Raw genomic sequence first — 26,231 nt, forward strand, 5'->3', positions numbered from 1 at the left:
GTTGTTGATGGTTTTCAAATATAGCAGTCTCAGCCAGGCTGTGGCAGGGCATGCCTTTGATGCCAGCACTCTGGAGGCAGAGGCAGGTGGATTTCTGAGTTTGAGGCCAGCCTGACCTACAGAGCAAGTTCCAGGACAGCCAGGGCTACACAGAGAAACCTGGTCTTGTCTCAAAAAACAAAAACAAAAACACACAAAAAACCCCCACCAAACCAAAAAAAAAAAAAAAAAAAAAGGAAAGAAAGAAAATAAAAAGGAAATAGCAATGAGTAAATAAATAAATAAAGCTAAACAGTCTCACTTCAGCCAGGTGTGATGGCACTTGCTTTTAATCCCAGCACTTGCCTGTAATCACAGCACTTGCTTTTAATCCCAGCACTTGGGAAGCAGAAGCAGGTGGATCTCTATGAGTTCAAGGCCAGCCTGGTCTACAAAGAGAGTTCCAAGACAGCCAGAGCTATTACACAGAGAAACTGTTTCTGGGGGGCGGGGAGGGGGAGAAGGGCACGGGAAAGTCTCACTCCTTAGTTCAGCAGGTATTTGGGCTCACACCCTGCATTGGGCCTTACATTAGTACTAGCTTATGCACATATGTGAGACAATAGGGGCTTGTGACCTAGAGCAGAGCCTGGTAAACATTTTGTTTGTAGAGACTTGGTTGCTGAGTGATTCGGTCAGAGCATCTCTTGGAAAAACCCAACCCCACCCTTCTAATATGAAATCAGCCACCGACTAAGGCAAGTGAACAGGAGTGGGTGTGTTCCATTAGATCTTTCCGAATAAAGAGCAGTCTTCAGCTAGATTTGGCTGGTTCCAGTTTCCAGGCCCCTCCCCATCCTGTCCCAGTTAGTTTGTTTGGTGTGCATACAGTATTAATTATCTTTCACCATCTTCCTTTGAAACCTCTTCCTTTGATCTGGAGAGTCAAGAGCCTGGCGTCCCCCTCTGAGAGCCTGCCAGGCACATCTTCTTCCGATTTACAGCATCCAGGTTGCTGTTTCTCAAGATCCTGGGTTTGCCCTCTTGTTTGCCTCCTCTAAACTCTCTGCCTGGTACACAGTGTGGGAGTCACTCTCTGTCCTAGCCACTCTCCCGCACTGAATGGCTATTTGTCTGTTTCTGGTGTCTTTAGAAATGCTGGTTACAACCGAAAAGCCATTTGTCACTTCCTCTCCCAGCACCTGCTCTTACCTTCTTTATTTCTGCTTATTCTCTTCTCGGGTTGAAATAACGAGCCGTGGTGACAGGCGAATCACCTGCACATGGTAGCGAGGGGGTTGTACACACAGGCTAGCTCCACCCTTTCTCTCCTTGACAGGAACCTTGTAGATACACACCCCAGCCTCTTAGATCTTACACCATGTCCAATAAGCTGCTGCGTTCTTTCGTCTGACTCTATACTACCTCTTGCTCCGGATTTCCCATTTTTATTCTTACCACTTGATTTAGAGCAGGCTGTCGATGAGAGTTGTATTTGCATGCACTTGTCACTGCCAATGGTAACAGCAGAAACAAGCTCTCCTTGGCTTAGCCCAGAACGCAGTTATGTACCACAATAGCTGGAGGCAGACAGTTGTTCCTAGCCGGACACAGGAGTTCAAAGTCAGCCTCAGCTATTCAAGGAGTTCGAAGCCAACCTGCACTATATGAGATTCTGTGTCACAAGCAAAACAGAAAAACAGCCAACCAAACAAAAACTATAATCAAATAATTAAAATTTAAAAAGTCTTTCCCCAAATCTCATACCTACCAAGTTTTTAAAAAAATCTCATTGCCTGCCCTATATCACTTCAAACAAATAATAAGAAAAAAATCAAATATTAAGAAGAGCTCTGGCCTTAAACACATCTCACCTGAAATAAAACCAACAAAACAAAACAAAAAAACAACCAACTCCCCCCCCAAAAAAAAACAAAAACAACAAAAAATAGTTGATGACTTTTTGAGGCAATTTAAATTCATTGTATGTAAAAATATAAAGAATAGGAGAATTCAGTTGTAAAAGCAGGGCACTTTAGAGAACTATAAAATAAGCTTGTCTAGGAAAATAATCATTTCAAAATGTCTAAATGATATGCTGATATTCAGAAGAACTTGAGTGTATGTAGAAATTAATTTTGAAATAGGAATCAGGAGATATACATACATATACGTGTGTGTGTGTGTGTGTGTGTGTGTGTGTGTGTGTGTGTGTGTGTGTGCGTGCGTGCTATTTAAAGCCATCTGTGAACAAAAAGCAACAAAAGCAATCCAGAGAAGCAGCTGGCCTTAGGGAACCCTGCACCGATTATCCATATGGGGCTTTGGCTCCAAGTTAAGCCGTGCTGCCCTTTGCATCCACCTGCATTTCTTCCACATTGCCTGGGTACTTCCTCTGTTAGAAGGGAAATGGATATCTTGACTCTTTGGGGAAGAGAGAGTTACATTCTTTTCTCCCAAACGATCTGATAACTATATCTTCAATCATACGTTAAGATATGCGACAGGTAGGGCACCTTTTCCTGTGAAAGCATGTGGAAGATGAAGGGTTGAATACCGCCTGTCACTAAATAGCCCCTTGCCTATTTACTTACATTTCAGTATATATGAATCAGATAATCATACTCTGCATCTGTAATAAATGACTCGAGAGAACATTTCTATCCTGTGGAATCTTAGGACATTTTTATTGCTTTTGCCTTGCTAGAAAAGTAATCTCTGTTTAAATTTTAAGGGAGTAATCCAGATATGGTGGCACATGTTTGTAATGGCAGCACCTGGAATCTTTGCCAGGAGGCCTGGGGGTTAAGAGCTAGCCTGGGCTACATAGGGAGACTGTGTCTCAAAAACAAGAACAAGGAAAATGAAACAGAGGGAATAAAGCTTAGGTTACACAAGTTGAAGTTAGGTTATACAAGTTGAAGTGAGCCCAACTATTTGAAAAGAAATCTCATAAACCAGAGATAACAACTTCTAATATTTTGTTAATTAATATACATATAAAACGCATTACTCCTTGAATGCTGTTTACTGGCTTTTGCAGTCTACCTTGAATATTTCAGATGTCATAGAATGTTGTATGAAGCACCAAAGTTTAATACTTTGAGTAAACCTTACAGTCACATTTTCCATCCATGCATGTCTATCCTCTTTCCACAAATGACTATCTCTTTCATTTAAAAAATTATATTTATGTTTGCATATGTGTAAGTGGGGCGGTTTACACATGAAAGTGCAGGGCCCATAGAGGCCAGAAGAGGGTGTTGGATTCCCTTGCAGCTAGAGTTACAGATGGTTGTGTGGACACGGATGTTGAGCACTAAACTCAGGTCAGTATCAAAAGCAGTGTGCATTTCTCCAGGCCTGCGTCTTTTACTTATTTTTAAACATTTATTTGGATGCCTTTCTTGACTATGTATATGCTTCATGTGGGTATCTGGCACAGAGGCCAGACAAAGGCATTGGATCTGATAGAACTGGTTACAGATTGTTGTGTGGGTGATGGGAGCAAAACCCAGGTCCTCTGAAAGAACAAGTGCTCCTAACTTCTGACCCAGCTCGTCACCCACCCCCATATCTTTTACTTTTAAATGTAGTTTCCTTACACAAAAAGTAAATTCAAATATAGATGTATATATGTGTATATATGTATATATGTGTGTACATATACATTTTTTTTCTGTAAGTCTTACACAAAAGCTAGCATTCTGTACACACTTAAGTGCCTCAAGCCTTTAACACTACATTTTCTTTCTGAAGCATTGTCAATGGCTATATCACTATTGCATTGCTTGATTAAAGTGTACATTATTTAGCATGTTCTGAACAGTCTAGTGAATTGCCTTTCCATGCAGTCTATGGTTATTTATCAAGATGTATTATTTGGATCTTTTGGGAAGGCTAGGAGCTGGTCATGGTGGTACACACTTTTAATCCCAGCACTCAGGAGGCAGAGGCAGGCAACCTTTATGAATACGAGGCCATCCTCATCTCCATAGTCTAAGCCAGCCAGGTCTTCATAGTAAGACACTGACTGAAAATAAATAAATAGATAAAAATAAGTAGAGGTCTTTGCTAGACTTTTGTCTCTTATTTCCAAAAAAGAGATCCTGAATGACCACACACTTTTCACCTTCCTCAGACCCCACAGTGGCAGCTGCAGGTTAAAGGGGATCCAGGGCTGGAAAGATGGCTCAACAGTAAAGAGTGCTCGGCGTGCAAGCCTGAGGACAGGAGTTCTGACCCAGCATCCCTGAAACAAACCAGGCATCCTGAAACCATCGAGCTCTGGCTCTGAGAGATCAGACACCTTCTTCTGGATGTGTGCACAACCACACACAAATAACACGATAAGAACCAAAATGCACCAAGAGCTAAGCTCCAAGGAGGAATGACATGTCAGCCCAAGAAAAACAGAGAAGGCATGCCAGAGTCAGGGGTTTGCAGTCATGGAGGGAGCTGAGTTCTAAAACTTGGTAGAAAATGGGAGGAGGCACCAGTTCTCGTCTTGCCTCTGCCCTGGGATCTGGACTACGTCACAGCATCTTCAAGTCCGTTTTCTCATCACTGAAAAGCATAAGTGCTTAGTGGGTTTCTGTGAGTGAATTTTGTTCCGAGAGGATTTAGGAATGAGGGAGTCTTTGTTGGCGCTAACTCTCTTCTGTTCTATGACAAGCTCTGTGCTCAGAGGAAGTACAAAGGAGCTGCTCCTTATGGCGGCCGTGTTGTGCAGGAAGAGGCATCCTTCTTTCTAACGCTCTGTTAGTAATTGCTCAGTAATGTGAAGCATAAACTCCTGCCCATCCTCCCCTACCCCCCCACCCACCCCCCCTCAGAGCAGTGTCTACACTCCCATAGATGGCCTGCCACAAAACTCGCTGAGAATTGAAGAGAGAATGTTAAAACTGTGAGAGCTTCCTGTTGGCATTTCCACGCATAGGCTGTAGGTACACAGGCAGCTGGATAAGGATGAGGTAATATCAGTCTGCAGAAAGAGACAAGCGCGGTTCCCACAAATAGCGAACTGGGAGAGGTGGTGTGGGAGACCTGGCTCTGTGTGGTACAGTGATTTAACAGATGGCAAGAAGGAAGAAAGCTCAAACAGCGTCTCAGCCCTGCCCTTACAGTGGGGGAAGGTGGTCCACCAGCAGCTGCCCGTCAGCTCTGTGTTACAACTGTCTTTTGTTGGAAGCTTCTCAGCTTTGCCCAGATAACACCTTTGGGTCGCTGAGGTAAGACTGGTCAAGAATGAGTCTATATATCTGATCATTTTCTTCCTTCTCTACAGCCAACAAGCTACAGAGGAACCCAAGGTGCCGGACCTGGACATCCTGATAGACGCCCTCCAGATGCACCTGAAAGACTATCCCTGCAAAGACAACCTCCAGGAAGCGTTTAAAGTACACGACAAGGAGGATTCGGGATATGTGGACAAAGAGGTGTTCTTTAAAATCTGCGACACTCTTAACGTCCCAGTCGATGACTCCTTGATCAAGGAGGTCAGTCTGAATTGTGGTCTGGGCTGACTGGAGAGGCGGAGCACTGGTTATTCCCTCCTAAAGAGTTACAAGAATCAGGTCTCCCGCTCTGTTCTGATGGTGGGATTCCCCACATCGAAACTCTGACTTCCTTTTCTAATTGTTGCTGCAGGGAATCTCTTAAGACGGGTCTGGGGACAGACAGCAGCGTAGTTGCTAGACAAGCCTGTCAGGGATGGGGGGGTCATATAGGTGACGCTGGGGCAGCAGCTGCCAAGAAGGGACGTAAAGATAAGTTAACTGAACAGGTTGTTTGCAGGCTTTGAGGCCTTTCAAAGCCTGCTCATCAGTAGGACTAGCATGGAAGCCGCAGTTGATAGGACCACTGCCCAAGGCAGCAGCCGTATCTGTAGGACTAGCGTGGCCAGCTGCTTATGGGGAGAAGGCACGATAGATAAAATGTTCATGATTATTAAACAGGGGTGTCATTTCTTTTGTGTATTGCAAATCCCACTATCCAGGACCCCCTTGGAAGTCAGAAAAAAAAATGTCCCCACCCTGGCCAGGACTCTCTAGCTTAATATCAATACATGCTCATTGATTAAGGCCATGGAGGCTTTACTGACCTTCTTGAAGATCTTCAAGCAAGAGGGAATGTTTGGAAATGAAGGTCCATCTAGGAAATGGTTTTGTTTAAGTAACTAGGTTAGGATGCAGGGTTTTGTCTTTTTAAAGACATTGTTGACAAGGAGCAGGGACGGACAGATAGAAGAGTAATTGTTCCTGTGGGCTAAACACCCATTCAGCTCTAGAGGCCTTTGATTGACAGCAGGGCTAACTTCTTTTTTCCCCAAGTCATTCATACTGTGTGACACGGGAGCAGACATGAGAGAGGAACTGCAGCCATTGAGAAGTGGAGCGAGTAGGGGGTGGGTGTAGCAGATTTGCACGTTACAAAGACAGCCAGAGCCTCACTGTTACCTACCACTGTTGAGTCCAGAGGACATTTAAAGCTAGATATAATCTAGATACATAACTAGATTCTTCGATTAGACTGCAGCAGTATGAGCCTGCTATTTAAGGACGTTCGGTTTGGGGAGCGGAAGCAAAAGCATTTATATTTGAAGACAGTAGTAAAAGCATTTTGAAGCTGGGCCTGCTGGTGGTACATGCTGATCTTCTCAACACTTGGGATCCAGAGGCAGCAGGACCACGAGTTTAAGGCCAACAGAGGCTACAAAGTGGAATGCTGCCTTAAAAGATAAGGGGAAAAGGGAAAGCACTGTGATAATAAGTACAGCCTTATAAATACGGATCTTCCCGCTGTGGTTTCACTATGTATAATATGGAGCTTAACTGCCTGACCTACCTCCCAGGATCGCAGGATTATTGCAGAGTCAGCTGAGGATATAAAGGCTGAACTTTGTTTGGGTTGGCAGGAACTGGGGCTCTTTTTTGCGTAAGTGCGCTCTGCAGTTAAGCTGACGGATCCTTGTCTTACCTTTCTTCTTTGTCCCGTTTCAGTTAATCAGGATGTGTACCCACGGAGAAGGCAAGATTAACTACTATAACTTTGTTCGCGCTTTCTCCGGCTGACCTGAATGAGGGAATGCCATATAAAATTTTGACATGAAACCGACCCTGAGAAAGCTACTTTGTATCTACCGTACAGGCATTTACATCACTCCTGACGTTGTATGTATTTTTTTTTTGCTCTTCTACTTCACTATTACTAAAGTCTAAAGTAAACTGATTTTCAAAGAATCAAAGACCAGTACCTTATTTGGAGGGGCAGTGTTACTATGACAGTTAATTTTGGTTTTACTCATACGTGTTTTATTACACATATACAAAATAAACTACATATATCAAGAAGAACCATGAAACAATCAGGAATTACATTAATGTTACATTCATAGTGTTTTGGCTATTTGTATTTGGCAACCTTGAAGAAAACATTTTCCTATCTTGGTGAATCTAAAACTCTAAATGTAAATCAATATCTATCATATCTCATCATTATCAACTTAAAACATCTACACCTAAAAACATCTTAACCCCTAAATATCTTAACCCCTAAACAACTAAACTTAATTGGGAAACTAAACTATCTGTTCTTCAACCGCATCAGAGACTTGAGAAGAAATAAAATTAACTACCTGAGTAAATAGGAAGTTCAGGTTAGCAGCTTCCAAATTGAAAAAAAAAAAAAAAGACAGAGACAGTTTGCTGCCTGAACAGTCATCCAAAATTCTCTATAATGTTGGAGCATCATCTTTATGACAGTCAATTTTATACCCAGGGAAGTCTAGAATTCATCAAACAATATCTTAAATATGTCTATGAGGGTGCTTGGGATAAGGCTGTTGAATTGATAGGCATGTAAGACAGATCTTAAGGAGACCGTGAGCAGTAATTTGAAAGCCCGAATAGAAACTTAAACTGACCCACCCCCGAGTAAGAGAATCCCCCTTCCCAGCTAGCTGCCTTTAAACTGCCACATGGCCATCTCGGGTCTTCAGATGTCAACTTCCTGTGTCCTGAGCCTTCAGCCAACAGACCGGAGCTGGACCCTCAGCTCTTTCCCAGCTTACAGACATAGCCTTCAAAAACATAGTCGCTCACTCATACCACACCACAGCACCCACACTTAGCTTGCTGGTTCTCTGGAAAAGCTTAATGCAGATGTGGAAGGAGAAAGCACAGAAGGAATGACAGACACGTCTAGAAACATTTGGGATGTTGAACATGAAGTTCCCAGCAGCTCTGTTGCTGCTAGCTATGGGCTTCTGTACCTACCCATCCACTTCCCTCCATAAGTAAGGGGTATACGACATGCTTTTCAGATGTTAATTCTCAGCCCACTAGTAGAATAAAAACTAGAAGCCTGAGGTCTGGCTCAGTGGATATAGTCCTTTCTTAGTATATACAAGACCCTAGATTCAATTACCAAAGATAACGTTTAAAAAGTGCAATAAATAACAATATGGTGTACATACTATGGTGCCTATTGTCATAAAATCTGTGCGTTAACTGGGCTATAGTGCAAATATGTTTAGAAAAGAGTTTCTTTTAGCAAGCCTAGTGTTTTCTAGTTTTCTGATGAGTCCTGATTGACAGCCAGGGCTGCTCTTGGTTTGAAGACAGCCACTCGAGATTCCTTCCTGCCACCCAAATCATACAATGGTGAGGATGAAGCCATGCAGGACCCAGAATGCCCAGGGCTTCTCAAAACTGCCAAGGGGACTTCCTGGTGTTGCCTTTTGCAAGAAGTTAAGACACATCTAACTAGATTGTTCTAGGGTTCCTTTTCAGCTCTAGACTATCACAGGAAAAAGCCATGCCTTGGTTTCTCCCATTGTTTCTAGCTGTTAGAAGCTTTATTTTTTAAGTACTTTAAAAAAAAATCTGTTTGTCTAAATTAAGTCAAGCTTTATCCTGCCTGCTCCACCCAGGCCTGGGAGCCTTCAGCAGAGTGTGTGCTGGACAAGTGCCCTCCTTCCTCTGGCTCCTGTATCCCATTTCTCACCTTTGGAATACAAAGGACGGGCTAAAGAGTATAACCGGGAAGCGATGGAAGCAACCTATTATTTCAGTGGTTAATAATATCATTTGGAGCCAGGGCTGGCTGAGGGGCATGTGCCAAAGCCTGGCTTGTTCTCCCTTACAGGGCACATTTTCTTTTTAATGGAGCTTGAGGCCAATTTCCACAGATATCCTGTGCATGGTCCTGGTCCCCAACTGCTTAACTCCAATGGCACAGCCCCTAGGCTCCTTTGCTTCCTCAGAAGGGTCTCTTGGGAGGGACTGTCTCAGATGGACATGGCCTTCCAGGATATCTAGTCTTCCCCAGTGCTCCTTCTAGAAGGCACTTGGTTTTATAGTTAGGGAGGTCAATTCTTTTCCTCTAGACTTAGTTTAAGTAAGAATCAGCCCCGCCTGCCCCCAAGTATGCTTTCTAAATTCTAGAGAACTGAGCCACAGAGATGGCTCTGTGGATAAAAGCACTAGCTGTGAAAAGTGTAATGACCTGAGCTCAGATCCATGGAGTCCAAGTAAAAGCCACTGCAGTCACACACTTCTGTAATCCTCACACTTCTCCAGGGATGTGAGAGCCTGAGACTGGAGCTCCCCCAGGAAGCTTATAGGCCAACTATCCCAGAATTCCCAATGCAGTGGCAATTGAGAGATGCCACCTCAGAGTTGAAGGTTGTCCTCTGCTCTCCATATGCACATCACAGCATGCTCCCCCTGGCCTGCTTAAACATGTACACACATAGACACTACACTAGCCTTTTTTAAAGTTTAAACTTAAGCAAGTTGAGTGACAGTACACACAGCATTCTGAACCTGCGCCCCCCAACCACCTAAGAATCCATACTTTCTAATCTTTCTTAACTATCATTGTCTCCCATAGAAGATAAACACTTACAGAAGCTATGGCCGGCTCCTGTCAGTCTTTCACAGATACTTAGGGTTGGTTGCATGTGGAAACGCTTCTCAGTCTTTTCCCATTAGCTCTGGGCTTTTCCTGAAATTGGGGTGTTCTCTTTTAGGTCCTCTTCCTCCCCTCTGAAGCTGCAGCACTCGTACCCCCCTCTGTCTTAGCCAGTGGTGTATAGCTGTGAGGAGACACCGTGACCCCAGCAACGCTTGCAATGAGAAGAATTTGACTGGGGCTTGCCTAACAGTTTCAGAGGTTTAGTCCAGTGTTCTCATGGTGTGAGGAACGGCAGCATGCAGGCAGACATGTTCTGGAAAAGGAACAGAGAGGTCTACCTTTGGGTCCAGAGGAAGAGAAAGAGGGAGCCACTGGGTTTGGCTTGGGCTTCTGAAACCTCAAAGCCCAACCACAGTGACAATTTCTCCAACAAGGCCACACGTCCTAATCCTTCTCAAGTAGTGCCACTGCCTAAGGACCAAGTATTCAAATAGATGAACCTATGGTGGTCGTTCTTATTCAAATCACCACACGCTCCGATCTGAGTTCTGACCGCTGCTCTCCTACCTTTTCTACCAGATGCCATACAGATAGATCTTTCTGTTGCTCGCTGTAGTCAAAAGAGAAAGTGATTGTAGGTACGTTTAGCACACTCACGTTCCACACACCTTCCCATGCCTCATCTCGCATCTTTCAAATTGTCCCAAGTTTGAGAAGACGTGATAACAAACACAAGGTATGATAAGGTAGGAGAGACATTCCATAGGTGACCAGGGCTGAAAGGCATTTCTGTGAAAACATCATCCTCACATTGTTGCCTATACAATCAGAACAGATCTCACTTCTCTTTGAGACCCTGAGCCAGGTGATGCCACCAAGTACTGTATGATACTGTCACAACTGGCATGCATCGCGAAGCCTGGGCTCAGGTGATGGATGGCAGCCAAGTGAGCAATACTCAGAGATGATCATCCCTTCAAACAAGCCACTGGGGACTGGGAGCAGAATGGGTCCTATTAGCTACCACCTGCAGGGTCAGCACACTGGTAGTTAGCTGTGGCTGTCAGATTTAACTGAAGGGTCCAAGACTGATAAGGATAAGCTCATTGCTTCGGGGCAGGGGGCAAAAGGCTGCCTTGGGAGTGAAGCCAGGCTTGGTGTTGAGCCACTGGCTGAGTCGAGAGAGCCACTAATTCAGTCCACAATAAGTACCCCAAATACACCACTAGGGGGCCTAGAACATACTGTCTGGTAATCAGGGGGTTTCACTTTGTGTCAACAGGCTTTCAGTTTATTCAGGACAATCAGGTAAAGATTTCTCTAAACATTGTTTCCAAGGGCCCCTTGGTATATGGGTTTTTAATATCTTGTTGGCACATAAGCACAAATATGTTCATTAAGATCAATTTAGCCAGAAATGGTTGTGCACACCTGCCATCTCAGCACCTGGCAGGAAGACTAAGTCCAAGGCCAATATAGTCTGCAATGCAGTTGAGGCCATCCAGGACTATATATTGCAAGACCCTGTCTCAAAAACAAATACAAACCAACCAATTTAAAGGTGGGCATGGCGGCACATACCTGCAATCCTCTTGGGAGGCAGAGGCTGGATTCCCATGAGTTTGAGGCCAGCCTGGGCTAGAAAACCAGTAACAGACCAGCGAGGGCTATGTGGAAACACCGAGTCTTAAAAACAAATTATATACAGATTTATTTGTACCATGAACTTAACTGTTGCCAGTCACCATATCCCGAGAAACAAACCTGCTGGATGAGAAACGGGCTGAGCTAACCCTGTTAACTGCTGGATATCACCCAGAATGCCATGGAGAGCAGGACGAAAATTCATCAGCACCAGAGCTTGCTGCCATCAGCCGCGCTCACTTTCACCTCAAGCAAGTCTCTGGGTGATATTTACCCGCTGTGGGTTTCCCTTGGCCAACCGCCACCTGAAACTGCATGCATCTCCTCAGCACTCCGCAAGGATGGTTCTGGAAAAGTGCAGCAGACAGCTGCATCCAATAGCAGGCTAACTACATGACATCAGCCGCTGTTGTTGCCACTGTTCTTACTAAATTGGGACAGTGCATTCATGGAGACCAAGACCAGCTCGCCCTCTAAGCTGAATGGCTTTCCTGGGGTGTGGAGGCCTGGCTTCCGGTGCATCCAGCTTACATATACCCTGTTAGGAAATCCCCTTTTTCTAACTTAGTGTTATAGATGAGATGAAAGTGATGCATACTACTACCCAAGACTGAGCAAAAGCAATTGTCCACCCCTATTCCAGGTCACTAACTCCCATTTACTGCTGTGGACCCATAGATCCCAAACAAACAACAAACAACCCAGCCAGACATAGAGGCACACGCCTTTAATCCCAGCACTCCAGAGGCAGAGGCAGGCAGACAACTCTGTGACTTCCAGGCCAGCCTGGACTACATGGTGAGTTTCAGAACAACCAGAAATACATAGTGAGAGCCTGTCTCAAAACAAAACAAAACAAAACAACAACAAAAACCCCATTACTACGTAGTGAAAAATTTCAGACACAAAAGCTAAAGTTGACACAGACTGTTTTTTCTCAAAGTGAAAACAAATGGAAGAATCAACACTAGAAAAATTACCATGTAAGAACGCACCAGTGATTTTTATCAGAGACCACTACAACCAATAATTCTATGCCCTTTATTCAGGTATTTCAGAAAATATTTGATCATTTGTTTCAAAATGTACATTTAAAAATATCCATACAAAACTGTAGCTTGTTTCTAAAACCAGACAGAAACAGTGGAAAAAGGACTTTGAAAAAATTTTCACCCAAAGTAAAAAGATACCCCTCCCCCCAACCCTTTAATATGAAAGCATAAATACGGCAGATTTGTTGAATTTGGTCCATAACATAAACAGGCTGATGTAGAAAAATAGTCAATGTGTCCACATTTGCATTATGAGTTGCGCAGGCGCACCAGCTCCCCGGCTCATCCTTCGGGGTGTTTGCTAAACGGAGTAACTGAAAAGTGAGGTTTAATCACACACAAATCTGTACCCCAAAGAATGACGACACACACCACCATAGCCAGGCCCTGTCGGGGGTCAGGGCTCACCACTGTGGCTGATTCTCGGAAATATGTTGATCCTTTGCACAGAAAGAAGAAACCCTGGAATGCCTTCGGTGGTGACGGTGATGTCAGGGACACCAGAGAAGACCTAATCCCAGTCACCGACAATGTCCCAGTCTGAGGATGGATTTGTTTTTTTTTCTCTTCAATACATTTTTATTTTTATATTTTAAAAACAATATAAAGATTTCTAAGACGATACTACACATTCTGTAAGGTTGCCACAGAAACCCACCCAAGATCATGAGAACGACAGCAACTAAGGAAAGGGCTTGACACTTCTGGGAGGGGTGATGACTGCCCCTCCCACGGGTCCCCTCTCCCCCATACTGCAGGACAAAAGTAAAGGACAAAAGCTTGTGGAAGCAACCACTGGCTGGGAGGGTTATTGCACAACCCGGAAGAGAGGGAACAGGCAGGCAGGCAGGCAAGGGCCAGGAAGGGGGTTGGTGCTAGGAACGGAAGGTAACTCTGACAGGAATCCCGGAGCTTGGCAGCTTCCAGACCACAGGCACTGCCAGGCAGGTTACCAGTGAGCTAAGACTTGGACCCAGGGAGTAAACACATTCCTCATTCAAACTTTGGGATACATGGAAGTAAAACAGATGGGAAGAGGGTACTGTTTCTAATCTGGGGTGGTAGTGAGGAGACTGGAAGGGCAGGGCTCACCACGTAGGGCCAGAGGTAACCCCCAGGCCTCCCTTAGTAGATAGGTGTCTGCAGCTGGGCCATGTCACGGGCTTTCATAGCCACCCAGCCAAGCCAGAAGGCAACAGAGAGAAACTAGAGCCAAGCCGAGGAAACACACGATCTTATACTATGTGTGCTGGGAGAAGGTCAGAACGAATGAGGCAAAACTGCCAACCCACGTCCCTTTTACCCGGAGCCATGCTGAGGTATGGTATCATTGGCTGTATATGCCAGTCAGCCCCAGCGCCCTGGGCAGCTGGGGGCTGGCCACACAGTACCAGTGAAGGCCACAAGGCAATATAAGGCACTTTTTATGTGGAAAAAAAAAACAAGGACCCAGCGGAGGACAAGAACAGGACAGCCTGCTCAGCATGACCTTTCTAAACAAGAGCACATGATGGAATTAGCACAGGCATAAAAAGCAGGGTGAAGGCTAAGCAGCTGGTGACTGCGTCCTCCTAACGCTAACTGCGGCCTGGAGGAGGACCCTACAGGTGCCTTCAAAGGTCTGAAAGATTCTCCTTAAAATCTTGTTCTGAGGAAAGAAGCTGTAAGCTCAGGAGGCTGAGATAGGGGGGAAGACCAGACAAACTCACTGCCCTGACTCACAGGTTTTAAGTCCGTTCCACACCAGTGACGAGTAGAGGTCAGAGGTCAAGAATGAAACCATGTCTTCTGAAGACACAGAGGTCCTTTAAGCAGTGTTCCCTATGGCCAGAACCTACGCCGCCTTCCACTCCAGACTCGTGCAAACCCAACTGGGAAGCAGAATTCCACCAAGAACAAATGCAAGCGAAGGTGGTCCCTAGCTGCAAGGAGTAAGTATGCTTCTCTAAGGATGCATGAAATCTAGGTGAGCATTGTGGACTTTTTGGAAAATGCACTTTCTGTCCCTTTTATTTATTTATTTTTAAAAACCACTAAGAAAAAAAATGCCAAAGGGGACTAAGAAGATCTCCATCTTCAGGAACCCGTACGGTCCAGGAACTTCACAAAAGCATGATGTCAGTAGCCAGAGCACTGGCATCTAAATTTAAGTGATTTACATTCACCCTTGGGACAAGTCAGAGGATGCTGGTCTGAAACCATGTAAGCATACAGGGTTAGGACTAGAATGGCAGAAAGCCTCCCTTTTGGCCAGAAAAGTCTGCTTCTCTTTTCCCCAGGACCACCTCCCAATGTAGGAGGAACTCAAGGAGAGTTCATAGTGTAGGCACCCAAGCCTGGACAATTGTCCCATCACCAAACCTGAGGCAGACAACTGGCAGCAAGGAGTTCTCCATCCACTGCTCCTGCCGCTGATACCTGCTGGCATCCCAGGGGTGCTGAGAGACAGGCAGTGCCTGCTGAGGTAGTAGAGATTAGCATCGTCTGATCTTGGTGGGTGTTGCTGAGCATCCTCAACTTGGAGGAGTGTGGCAGGCCCTTTACTAGGGCTGTGGTACTTTGGGGACAGAAGAGACTGCATAGAAACGAAGAATGAAGCCACTTTGCCCAAATGAGAACAAGCTAGTCGGCATGCTCACAGGATGCTGTGGGACTTGGCTGCTGTCATTCAACATGGCCTGTGCCAGCTTCACAAAGTCTTGGATTTCCTATGACATCAATGCCAGAGAGGTTGGGTGGATGAGAAAGTACCCTATAGTTCTCCCAAGACCCCACACACCCCAGAAGTGGAGGCTGCTGAGGTGCTGCCCTTGGTGTGAGGCCTTCTCTCTGAAAATGAACCCTCTGAACTCCTGTCACTGAGCAGACCCTGATGTTCTGGAAGAACCTCCATCAGTTCTGACAACTGGATTCCTGGTAATACATCCAACAAGCGAGCAACAAGGGAAGCTTGCAAGACAGACAACAGAGCCACATCATCTCAGGCATCTAAGCGTAATAGGAAAGGACAACCCCCTCCACCCCACGGACAGGAAGGACCACTGGATCCAAGCTGTCAGCTGCTCCTTGTACTTCTGTTTCTCTAAAACCTCCACACAGCATGGGCTTGTCACAGGTAGTTACTGAAGGAGTAACTCAATAGCTCAGCCTGGGGACAAAGCTCTGGCGGAGAACTGGCAAGGGCCTGCCAGTGACATAGCTTGGGGAGGGTCCAGGAGGACACCTTGAGTAATGGGGTGAGGTGGTCTTAGGAGCCACTGGCTGAACCTCCACAAGCTGCAGACACCATCACAAAGCTTAAGCTCAATTAAAATCACCACGATAGGCAGGCTGCACTGGGTGAAAGGTGCCGGATCAATTCTGCGTGGCTGCCCAGAGAAAGGCCAGGGAAGGAGACAGAGAAAATGGAGAAACATACTTTCAAAACTCCGCCTTGCTTCCTAAGCTCAGCCAAGAGAAGCCAAGGGGACCTCATTCCTACTCTTTCTGCTTAACTTGGACCCAGGGTGGGGGTGGGAGTGGGGGAAAGCCATGATGATATCTGGAAGAAAATTCCTCACTACTGGTAAGCTAGATTTTACATACATTGTTAGTGACTTGGAGTGGGGAAGCTGCCTTGATGAAGACCCAGCTCTCTGGTTATGGGTGAAAATTCAAGCTCTGGTCTGTGATGTCAACAGAAGACCAGTGTTATCAGGTAATATTAACATTCCTGTGTCACCAAGAAGTGCTCCCCAATACTCCAGCACAGAGTTCAGGGACCCCTTAAGGCTTACAACCCTTCTGGAGGTCCTCTTAAGGTCCTACTGTAAGGACCTGGTGACCCCATCTTCAGGTAGAAGAAAGAAGAAAAGAATACTGAAGGGAAAGGGGGCCACAGACTCCTGTGGACATGGCTGTGTCTGCTCCTCCAGACACAGCGTGACCCTGAGGCATCCCAGTATCAGGCTCTGGGTGTGCTCACCAACATCAGCAAGTGACACTCAGGAGAGGCCAGAGGGAGGGTGGCCAGGTGACCTTCCCTGGGACAACAGGGGACCACGAGGGGCTGGAGTCCTCGAGGCTTCACGTTTCTGCAGTAGAGAGATGAAGTCAAGGCTGCAAGCCTGGCCCCGGGGTGGGACAGCCTGCTTATGGACTTGGGAACAGCATGTCGTTTGGTTGTAGATGCTGGTGGATGGGGTAGTGAAAGCCCAGCAGCTGGCGCCTCTGCAGAACTGTCCAAAGCGACTCTTCCGTCATCCTCATCAAGCCACCTTTCCAGAAGAGGCAGCTGTTTGCCCCACTTTGCTCTTGTGGTAGCAGTGGGGAGGCAGGTCTTCCTTAGCACCCCCACCCCCACCCAAGAGCGAAAGCAGGCTGGTTTCCAATTCAGATGCAGCACGGGAAGCTCTTTGGAGTCCTGGGACTCAATAGTTAATTAACACTGTCTTTCTGGATTAAGTCACCATGTCCCAAAGCGAAACACTTCGGGATCGGACGTGTAGAACCAGAATCCTACGTCTTGTTAGTCAGTCAGCACCAAGAATCTTGTGATCCGAGGGGGACGGCCTTTCCGCCTCCTGCCCGGCCACACAAGGGCCACCGAGGATCCGCCACCAGCTCTAGGGGAAGCTCCTTGGCAAGAGGTTTCCAGATTGACACGTCCTGGCTCTGAGGGACAGGGCTGCAATCTTAGCTCCCTCCCGTTGTAAAAATCAGAGAGATTGCACATTAAAGTCAGGAAGGAGAGAGAGAAAGAAGCAGGTGTGAAGGAAGAGAGAGCGAGGAGCAGAAAGATGACGAGGAAAGTGGAGGCCTCTGAGAAAGCCAAGACAGGACAGAGGTGAGGCCAGGAGGTGGCTCTAGGGAGCAAGAGAGGAGGATTTTTTGGCTTTATTGAGAATGATTTATGAAAGAAGAGAAAGACCAGAAGGTAGAAAGTGACTCCCCCTTTGATGCCAAGGGTTTTTGTGAGGGAGATGGAGGCCGGGAGGATGCAGAGGCTGAGCTGGGGGCCAGGGTTCCTCATCTCCCTGCTGGGCCCTCACCCAGAGGATCCCTGCTCTCAGCGCTTGGGCCTTAGGGAGACTTGAGTTTCTTAGTCCGTAGGGAGGTTCCGTTCTCTGTTTTCACTACTCCATTTTCATGGTAACCTGGGGAATGGAGAGAAGAGGCGTACGTTGGGTTGCTGCTGACACTGAGGCAGGAAAATGGAGGCAGGCACTGGAAGGCAGGGGTGTCTGATGGATGAAGACATGGTCTTGTTGCGTGCAGACCAGCCAAAGAGGAAGTAGGCTGTAGCCAATGGAAGCCAGAAGACAGTCTGGGGCAGAATGCTGCCTGACCTAGTGTCTTCAATGAGTGGCTTTGCTTCAGGTGTTTAGTTGTGACTACCTTTTAGCGAACGGCATCTAAGGTGACACAAAAACCGAGGACCAGGCAGCAGGCAACACTGAGGTCTGAGCAATGCTTGCTTGAATCCCTCAGCTCCTCTAGTACTCCCAGCCCCTCAGCCCCGCAGGGGACCAATGGGTCTCAGCAACAGGGATGGTGACAAGGAGACAAGACGGGGAACAAGATGCTGCAGGGACGAAGTCTGACACTCTTTTGGCAGTGGTGGCACACGCCTTTAATCCCAGCACTTGGGAGGCAGAGACAGTTGAGGCCAGCCTGGTCCACAGAGCAAGTTCAAGGACAGCCAGGGCTACAGAGAAACCATGTCTCAAAAACAACCCAAAAACAAACAAACAAACAAACAAACAGCAACCCCCCCCCAAAAAAAAAGAAAAGAGAAAAAAGCCTCCACAAACTCAAATAGTTTTAGCCACATAGAAACCGTTCCTCCAAACCCCTGTCCCTCAGGCTTTCTCACACACAGCTGCACAGAAGCAAACATACAAGCTCTTGCCAGGCAGGCAGCTGCCTGGAAAAATGCAGGTGAGTCAGTAAGCAGGCATGCAGACAGGCCCCCAGGCGGGGCAGCAGACTAAGGCTGGGATGTCTGAAGACTTGTGTGTGCATAGGGGATCACTCGAGAATGCTCAGGAGCCAGAGGAGGTGGGGCTGTCCCATCCGTGCTGCTCCTCCCTAGCACTGTGAGTCATGCCTAAAGAGAGATGGGAAGCTGACAGCCTGGGATGCAGGGGTGGGCCGAGATGTTAGGCATAAGGTGAGGTGAGGACACAGCCACTGGGTAGCACAGGACATGGGTGACAGCAGCAGCAGCAGCAGCAGCAGCAACAGCAGCAGGGCTGGGCTGGATGCCAGAAGCTACCTGGAGGACATACTTCCTTCCAGGAGTCCCCGCCCAGTGCTGCCATGAATCACAGTGGCCAGGGCTCCCAGGCCCTGTTACGGCCAGGCCAGCCTGCTCATACTGGGTCTCTGGTTATGCCTGGCTACATGCTGGTCATTGAGCCCCAAACTCAGAGAGAAGAGTCTGGAATGAGGAGCCAGAAGGAGTGGTCTCTGAAGGACCTAAGAGCCAGTCCCAACTATTTCCCCCATCCCAGACAGACCTCACCCGCTCGCTCGCTTGCTCTCTGCCACAGCCGTGGCACTCACCAGGTTCTCTCTTGATGAGTCTGGCTGGAAGCCTGGGGGCAGCTGGAACTCTGCGCTTGGCACTCTGTTCCTTCCAGTATTCCCGCCAGTGCCGCAGCTGGGAGTGGATGAAGCGCCACATGAGCCAGGCCTGGGCAACACACACTAGCAGCAGCATGCCGAGTCTGTGGAGGGGCAGAAATGGATCTAAGGGGGAGGTTCGGGTTCCACAGGCTGCAGAAGGGGGTCTGGGGGAAACCAGGCCAGATCCCTGCAGCTCCTGCCCTCCCCATAGACACTAGCACCAGGAAGGGTGTGTCCTTCAGGCAGCCTCTGTTCTTGAACCATGCAGCAATGTAAGGTGAAGGCCCAGAGGTGATGGGAGGGAGGTGATGGTAGCTGCACAGCCAACATCACAACCATACTAATCCCATACCTACAGATCCTCCTCGGCTGTTCTCTCTCCCATATGCATGGCTCATAATAAGGCCAACTCAAGCTACGGAAATACTGGTAACATTCAAACGAACTAGATTACGAGAGTGCCAAAATAATTCTCTTCAGCACATATGTTAGTGGAGCCACCCTAAAGAGACCACACACACTCTAGTGCCTATAGCTCCGTGGACCACCTAGCTGCCTGGCTGCCTTCCTTCATTTTAGGGAAGACCACAGAGCAAGACATGGAGGAAGAAGCTCCAAAGTCGTACAAGGGTATCACAGTCAACCTGACTTGGAAGAGAGATGTCCCCCTGTACTGTGATGCGCTGAATGACTGTGAGGGCTTTTGTGTCACATCTGGACTTGGGTCCTGACTGTAGTCCCAGGGCGGCAAAGCTGAGAAGTGACACATGTTTGATGGGAGCAGGAGACAGCTGCCAATAGACTTGCCCCCTAAATATGGTAGACTCAAGGGTCATCTGTTCCCCAATCTTCTGTGAAGATGTGCCATGTTCAAGAGGTGCTTGACTGTGCTCAGAGAGCCCCAGTTCACCACCTCAGGCTTCTGCCAACTCACCTGCAAGGCAAGGTGTTAAAGTTCCCTTTCTCAGGGTCAAACACCTGGTTTTCCACCCGAGCCAATCCAAAGCCAATGGCCAACACAGCCAGAGTGAGGATGAAGAGGCGTGTGACCCCAAACACAGCAGCCCAGGCATTGAACCTGCTCACAGGGATGGAAAAGGAATGTCAGCTTTAAGAGCCCCTCAGGGAACCTTCACCTGCTCCCCAGAGGCAACCCAGGGACAGGGAATCAAACAGGGCCCAGGACAGTTAAGATTTTTTTTTTTTATTAGTTCTAGAAGAGAAATAAGCATGGGGCACTGCCTGCACACAAGGAGGCAGCTGACATCCAGAGAAGGTCTCTCCAACCATTCCGACCACAGGAGATGCCCAGGTCCCACCCTAGAGGTCTCTGGACAGCCCAGCACCCAGCAGCCCCACTTACAGCCTCTCATTGTTTTCATCTGCAAAGTGGAAGAGTCGAGCCATGTGGAAAAGGAACTCAGTGGAGTACTGCAGCAGTAATAAGATCAGGCCCAGGCGGCTCAGGCTGGAAGGAAAGATGGGAAGGCTAGCCTTACCTTCTCAGCACGATGCCCCAGAGAAGCTCAGGCTGCTCCCTGTGCCTGGCTTCTGCTTTCCACTTCCAGGGGCGGGACAACACTTTCCCCATTCGTGAGTTTAGCTGCTGCACCTTCAGGCAGTTTTCCTGTACTGATGCCCTAGTCTTTGGCCTGTTTCACCTGGGCCAGCTGCCCTTGCTTGTCCCCAACAATGAACCCGATTCTTACATGTCATGGCTATCTGGTACCTTCTGTTCTCACTCCACAGGAATCACACACAGAAGGGGCTTAGAACAATGTTGCTGAGGATTATGGGTACATATATGAAGACATATGGCTCTCCCACTGTGTGGTGCTGAACACACACTGCCAGGGAGCAAAGCAGTCACCACAATCCCTCTGCATGTGAGTTGTGAGCACCCGACATCAGGCACAGCTGGAACAGCTGCCATGGCCCTCCACCTCCAGAGACAGAAAGCCAGAGCTTGAGAGTTGGAGGAGCCCAACACACATACACACACACACACACCTGCACCCATATTAGTTGTCACAGGAAGCCTGTTGTGAGCTCCCCAGGAACGGGGCACCATAGCAAAGTTCTCAAAGGCTACACTATATAAAGTGTGGGTCCTACTCTGTACACACAAAAAACTCTTGGGAAGACCAGTTACCAACGGAGCAGCCCATTCATCAATATATTGTCTGTAAGAGACACTGGAGGCCTAAGACAGGAATTCCTCCCACTTGAGGACCAAGCAAACAGACAACTGCGCTCTACTTCCTTACAAGCCAAACTGAAATGAACTCTAGGGCTCTATGCTCCAGCAGCGTTTGCAGTCCGCGTGGCAAGAGCCCAGTGTCTGGCTGAAAAGCCACAGTTCAAAGGACTGCTTCACTAGAAGACTCCCTTGGCTCTGCCTCCAGTTGGGGTGGCTAAACCTCACTCTGGTTTCTGGTGCTCAGTGGTACATACTGTAACAGAACGTAACACGGTTGTCTTTCTTGTGGCTGTTTCCCTACCAGACGGAGAATGAACCCCTGGAAAGAAGAGAGTCTTCCACTTTCAAAGTCATAGCCTGGTGCTCCTTCAGACAGCCGGTATCTACTCAATGCCTGCTAGCTGAGTGGTCATGTGGCTAGACAGGGGCAAAAAAGGGCCAGGGAAAGGGGCTGGCTCTGCTCTCACTCACTTTAAGAGGTATGCCCCAGCAATGTGAACCAGGTACAGGCAAATGTACTGCAGCTGGCGGGGGATTTCTTCCTGCAAAAGAGATGGGTGGACAGTGAGCATGGGCATTCTCTAAATGAATAGGCAGACAAGGGGGGGGCGGTATGTTAGGGGAAGAAGGAAGGGCCAGGTCTCCCTACTCCCACAGTCCGGTGTCACACAGGCACCCCACAGACTGGGTCAGGAACAATAACGATGAGGTGCCAGCTTCAAGCCTGTTGCCAAAACCCAGGTCAGGGATGGGAAAGAAGACACCGGAAGTAAGGAGGGGCGTCCAGCTTTACTCCGAGGAAGACTACAACAGGAACTGGGAACAGCAAGATCTTCTCTGTCCAGTAACTGGGTTGGGTTAGATTTTGCCAATGGCCACACATCGGGTGCAGAAGTTGACTCCATCATCAGCCAACACATCATGCTCCCCGAGAAAGGGGGAGGAGAGGACACTGGGAACAACAGGAAGGCTGGAGAGGCCTCCAAGGCGGGCAGGGGAAGGGAGCACTCACCTTCCGTACCTTCTGGAAGTAAAGCTCAGGTAGGGAGTGCAACCAGTAGGCCAGCTGACACAAGTAGAAAAACTTCACCTGGAAGCTGGAGACGAGGGAGTCAGACAACAAGACCATGCCCAGGGCACTTGCTAAGAACACAAGGAAAGGCCTAAGCCATGTTTGTGGGTGACCAGCAGGACTAGCAAGGGAGGGAGAGAGGGGTGGGTAAAAAGACCACCACACCCACAGCACCATGTTTAGGACCAATTAAAGGGCCACGAATGTCCATTAAAGGAAGCAGTAGCGACCAAACACATTTCTCCAGAAAGAAAAGCTAAGGCAGGAGCTGCTTACAGCACACTATGTGTGGGACCACTGGATACAACAACATAAAGGCTCTCAGTTGTTCAGCTCCACACTCTTCACTGCTGCTGCTCTGAGAGGCCTAAGGGGCACAGGGGGGCCCCCAGAGGGAGGTTGGCGCAGGTCTCGGCAGCATCACAACCAGGGACATGAGTGTGGAAGGGAAGATGCGCTATGAATTCTAGGAGTCTCCAATAAGGCACAAAGCCAGAGGCCCTGATGGAGATTTCTGTTGTATCTGTCACATGCAGTCTAGGCACCTCTATGGATGGAGCTAATACAGACAGTGGAGGTTCTCAAAGACAGACCTACTGCCCGCAACCCCGGCTTGGTCCTCACTGGCCTTAATGAGTCACCGAGATACTCACGAGAGGTACACATGTGGGTAATCTTCCCAGAGGCTTCTTGGGTTTGTTAAATATCCTTCCTGTGTGGGTGAGAAGAGAAGGCATTTAGAGACGTGGCCATGTGACCTGCTGGGGCCTTGACTGGCCCAGGGATCACTGAAACACCCGGCCTCCGTCCACTCTCAGGAGGAACAAACAGCTTTTGGAAACAAAGGACCCGAGTGTGTAGGAGCCACTGGCACTTGTCCAACTGTCAAGGGACGTGCCAGGCATTGGGGCCCGGCAGGCTGTGTCTGAAGAGGGGTCTGAAAGAAGCTATGTCTACCCAGACAGCGCGACAGTTCCCCAGGCTCATGTATAAATTGAAATAATAGCTGACAGAGCTATTGTTGGAAATAAATGCAAGTTCATGTGCCAGCGTCTAGTACAGTATCTGTCATGTGTACATTCAGGAATTGTTTCCGTAATGAAGGATCAAATGCAGTAGAATTGTGACACCCACTGGAGACCGAAGCTTCTCACATCATCATGGTGGTTGATGTCGATTGTCAACTTGGCAGGTTCCTGAATCTAGAATCTTCCTCTGCTCATGTCTACGAGGAAGTTTCTAAACTGGGCAAAGGAAGGAAGACTCATACTGTGTGTGTCACCTCCATAGGGGCTGCACTCCCAGGTAGGATAGAAAGGAGAAAGAGAGCTGAGCACCAGTGTTCATCTTGTCCTGCTTCCCGACAGTGGGTACCCTGTGACCCTCACTTCCCTGGATGACAGACAACGAGCTGTGACAGCATAAGCGCACCCTCCCCCCCCCCCCAAGTTGCTCGTGGTGCTTTATCACAGCAATAGAAATCCCAAGCAAGACATCCCCTCGGCCAAAGACCTACAGCATCCCAAGGGCCGGTGAGAAGAACCTCTAACATAAGATTACAAGATGGCGGAGGAAACACCCGCATCCAGCAGGAGCCCACGAAGAATGTTACTTGATGGAATGAATGAATAATGAGCGTGTTCAACAACTCTTTTTGGAAAAAACAACAAATCAAGAGAGGCGTTTATCACCTAGACAAGGTGTCACCTCTTGCAAAAGAAACAAAACAAAACAAGGGAATGCGGGAACAGATAGGAAAGATCTGAAATGAGGTTTGTTCAGTATCCCAGCTACAATCTGAGCTGCGCAACCAACCTCCTGACCCCAGAACCTCAGGCAGGTTACTTCACGACATCAGCTGAGAGGTGGCTTGGATGAGAAGTCTGAGAACCTTAACATGTCACCCTGTGATGCAGGGTGGGGCCTCTTCAAGGCTGGAGAATGAGAAAGTCCACAGAGCTCGTTACTCAAAGCGACTGTGTGCTAGAGCTGCAGCTGCTGTCTCCCATGAAAGTTGGTTCCAGTGAAGGGCCCCCACCTGTCCTCGAGTCACCAAGGCCCTCTCACCTACGGCATCCATGTACCCTGGCCTTCCAGGAGCACAGTGAGCTAGGTGGCCTAAGTGATGGGGCCAATCAGATACCTGGATCATTGTAGAAACAGCAACCTAGACTGGAAAGAAGAGTCTCAACCATCATCCCTGCACACCCCTACCTTCCTCCTGCCTGGGTCACACACACACAGGGAAGCACAGGGGCACTGCGCTCCGGGCACTGGGGATGGCAGTGTGTGGTGGTGGTGAGCTTTGACACGCCCACACCTCTGTTCTGTCTCACCTCTCTTTATGCCATTCACGTCTGTGTTCTTGTCAGATCTCTGCCCTCAGGGACAGTGACACACTCAGTCTCTTTCCAGGAAACCCCAAAGGATGAGATGGCCCCTTCCTAGAGGAAGCAGCTATGTATTTAACAAGAAGAGTGGTACTTCCTACACTGGAGGTAGGTGTGTGTGTGTGTGTGTGTGTGTGTGTGTGTGTGTGTGTGTGTGTGTGTGTGTGTGTGTGTGTTGTCTGCCAAAAAGACTGGCCAGGAACCGTGGTGCCCCGCAGACCCAAGGCCTAGATGGGCTTCTATGTTTAAACAGGAACTTCTCACTTGGCCTCTTCACTTAGGAGACAGAGAGGTCAGATTTTGGAAGCTCACAGGCCAACAGGAAAAAAAAATCCTCCTCAGAAAAATGCTGCCAGCTTGCAAATGTCCAGGCCACTGGGACTGGAGGAGGCGGAGCCAAGGAAAAGTGACTCACCAGGCTCTGTGAGGAGCCCTTTCCAGCTCAGTCTAGGCAGCTGTCTGAGGGAGGAGGATAAAGGAGGGCTGGGGCTGGCTGCCTCCCGAGTTCAGGCATGCCAAGGCGCTTGAGTTCTGGGGTCACATGTGACACAGCAAGCGCTGTAACCCCTTCCAGCCCAAACCATGGCCTGGACAGGTGGCTTGGGGGTACATGTGAAACACTTTGTTCCCTTAGGATTCTTGACATCTACCCGTGCAAGGCCTCGGCATGCTGGAGCAATTCCTCCCATTTTCCTAGCAGCCTCCTTTTCTGCTGTTCAAACAAGAACCACAAAACTAGCAGAGCTCAGACATAACACAGCCAGCCGCTACCTAGATGCTGATATCCTCAGTGTCATCATCTGCCTATCAGAAACAAGCAGGCATTTCAACATCACTCCAAGGCAACCAGCCTGTAAGACAGCAACCCATTCCGATGCCTGGCTTTCTCTGTTTCACTGACTACTGGGTTTGGAGTTTTCACATATGAGGTCAGACATCTGGTGAGACGAGGGATAGTAAATGCAGGCCCTGTGCATCTTCCACTAAGCAGGGTGTTCTGTTTCTTTTCCTCCCCTAGTCCCTCTCTGCTTTTCTCCCTTTTCCTTGACATTCTTAGAAAAATCATCCACACTCTTCAGCGCTCCGTTTGTATATCATCCAGGAAAGGTATCTGCGTCAAATACTCAAGCAAGACTGGCATTTCCAGTAAGAAATTTGATGTACATTCTTGCTTTCTTTTCAAACTCCAACAGCAACAAATACCTGATCATTGATGATGCTTCAGAAAGTCAATTCATTACTTGAGAAATTGATAAATGGGAGCTGGACAGATGGCTCGGCAGCTAAGAGCACTTGCTGTTCTCCCAGAGGACCCGAGTTCGTTCTCAGCACCCATGTTAGGTGGCTCAAAATGCCCTCAGCTCTGG

General features: G+C 48.0%; 3 protein-coding genes across 3 annotated transcripts in view; 2 read left to right on the top strand and 1 right to left on the bottom strand.

Annotated features, from left to right (window-relative positions):
* EFHC1 (EF-hand domain containing 1) overlaps positions 1-7,241 on the top strand; it is a 38,359-nt gene extending 31,118 nt beyond the window's left edge. The window contains exons 10-11 of the mRNA XM_084753056.1: positions 5,267-5,477; positions 6,981-7,241. Coding sequence (XP_084609182.1) covers positions 5,267-5,477; positions 6,981-7,052 — 283 coding nt within the window. The 3' untranslated portion in view covers positions 7,053-7,241. The remainder of the gene's footprint in view (positions 1-5,266; positions 5,478-6,980) is intronic.
* PAQR8 (progestin and adipoQ receptor family member 8) overlaps positions 1-26,231 on the top strand; it is a 227,069-nt gene that overhangs the window by 87,245 nt on the left and 113,593 nt on the right. The window lies entirely within an intron of this gene.
* The window catches only part of TRAM2 (translocation associated membrane protein 2), an 80,297-nt gene continuing 66,319 nt past the window's right edge, over positions 12,254-26,231 (bottom strand). Inside the window, exons 5-11 of the mRNA XM_084753483.1 lie at positions 23,128-23,186; positions 22,415-22,499; positions 21,874-21,944; positions 20,566-20,670; positions 20,137-20,280; positions 19,140-19,303; positions 12,254-17,728 (exon numbers count right to left, since the gene is read on the bottom strand). Of these exons, the coding sequence (XP_084609609.1) occupies positions 17,655-17,728; positions 19,140-19,303; positions 20,137-20,280; positions 20,566-20,670; positions 21,874-21,944; positions 22,415-22,499; positions 23,128-23,186 (702 nt within the window). The 3' untranslated portion in view covers positions 12,254-17,654. The remainder of the gene's footprint in view (positions 17,729-19,139; positions 19,304-20,136; positions 20,281-20,565; positions 20,671-21,873; positions 21,945-22,414; positions 22,500-23,127; positions 23,187-26,231) is intronic.

The sequence above is a fragment of the Acomys minous genome (genome assembly GCF_964271855.1).
Source record: "Acomys minous genome assembly, chromosome: 13".
In the NCBI taxonomy this organism is placed as follows: Eukaryota; Metazoa; Chordata; class Mammalia; order Rodentia; family Muridae; genus Acomys; species Acomys minous.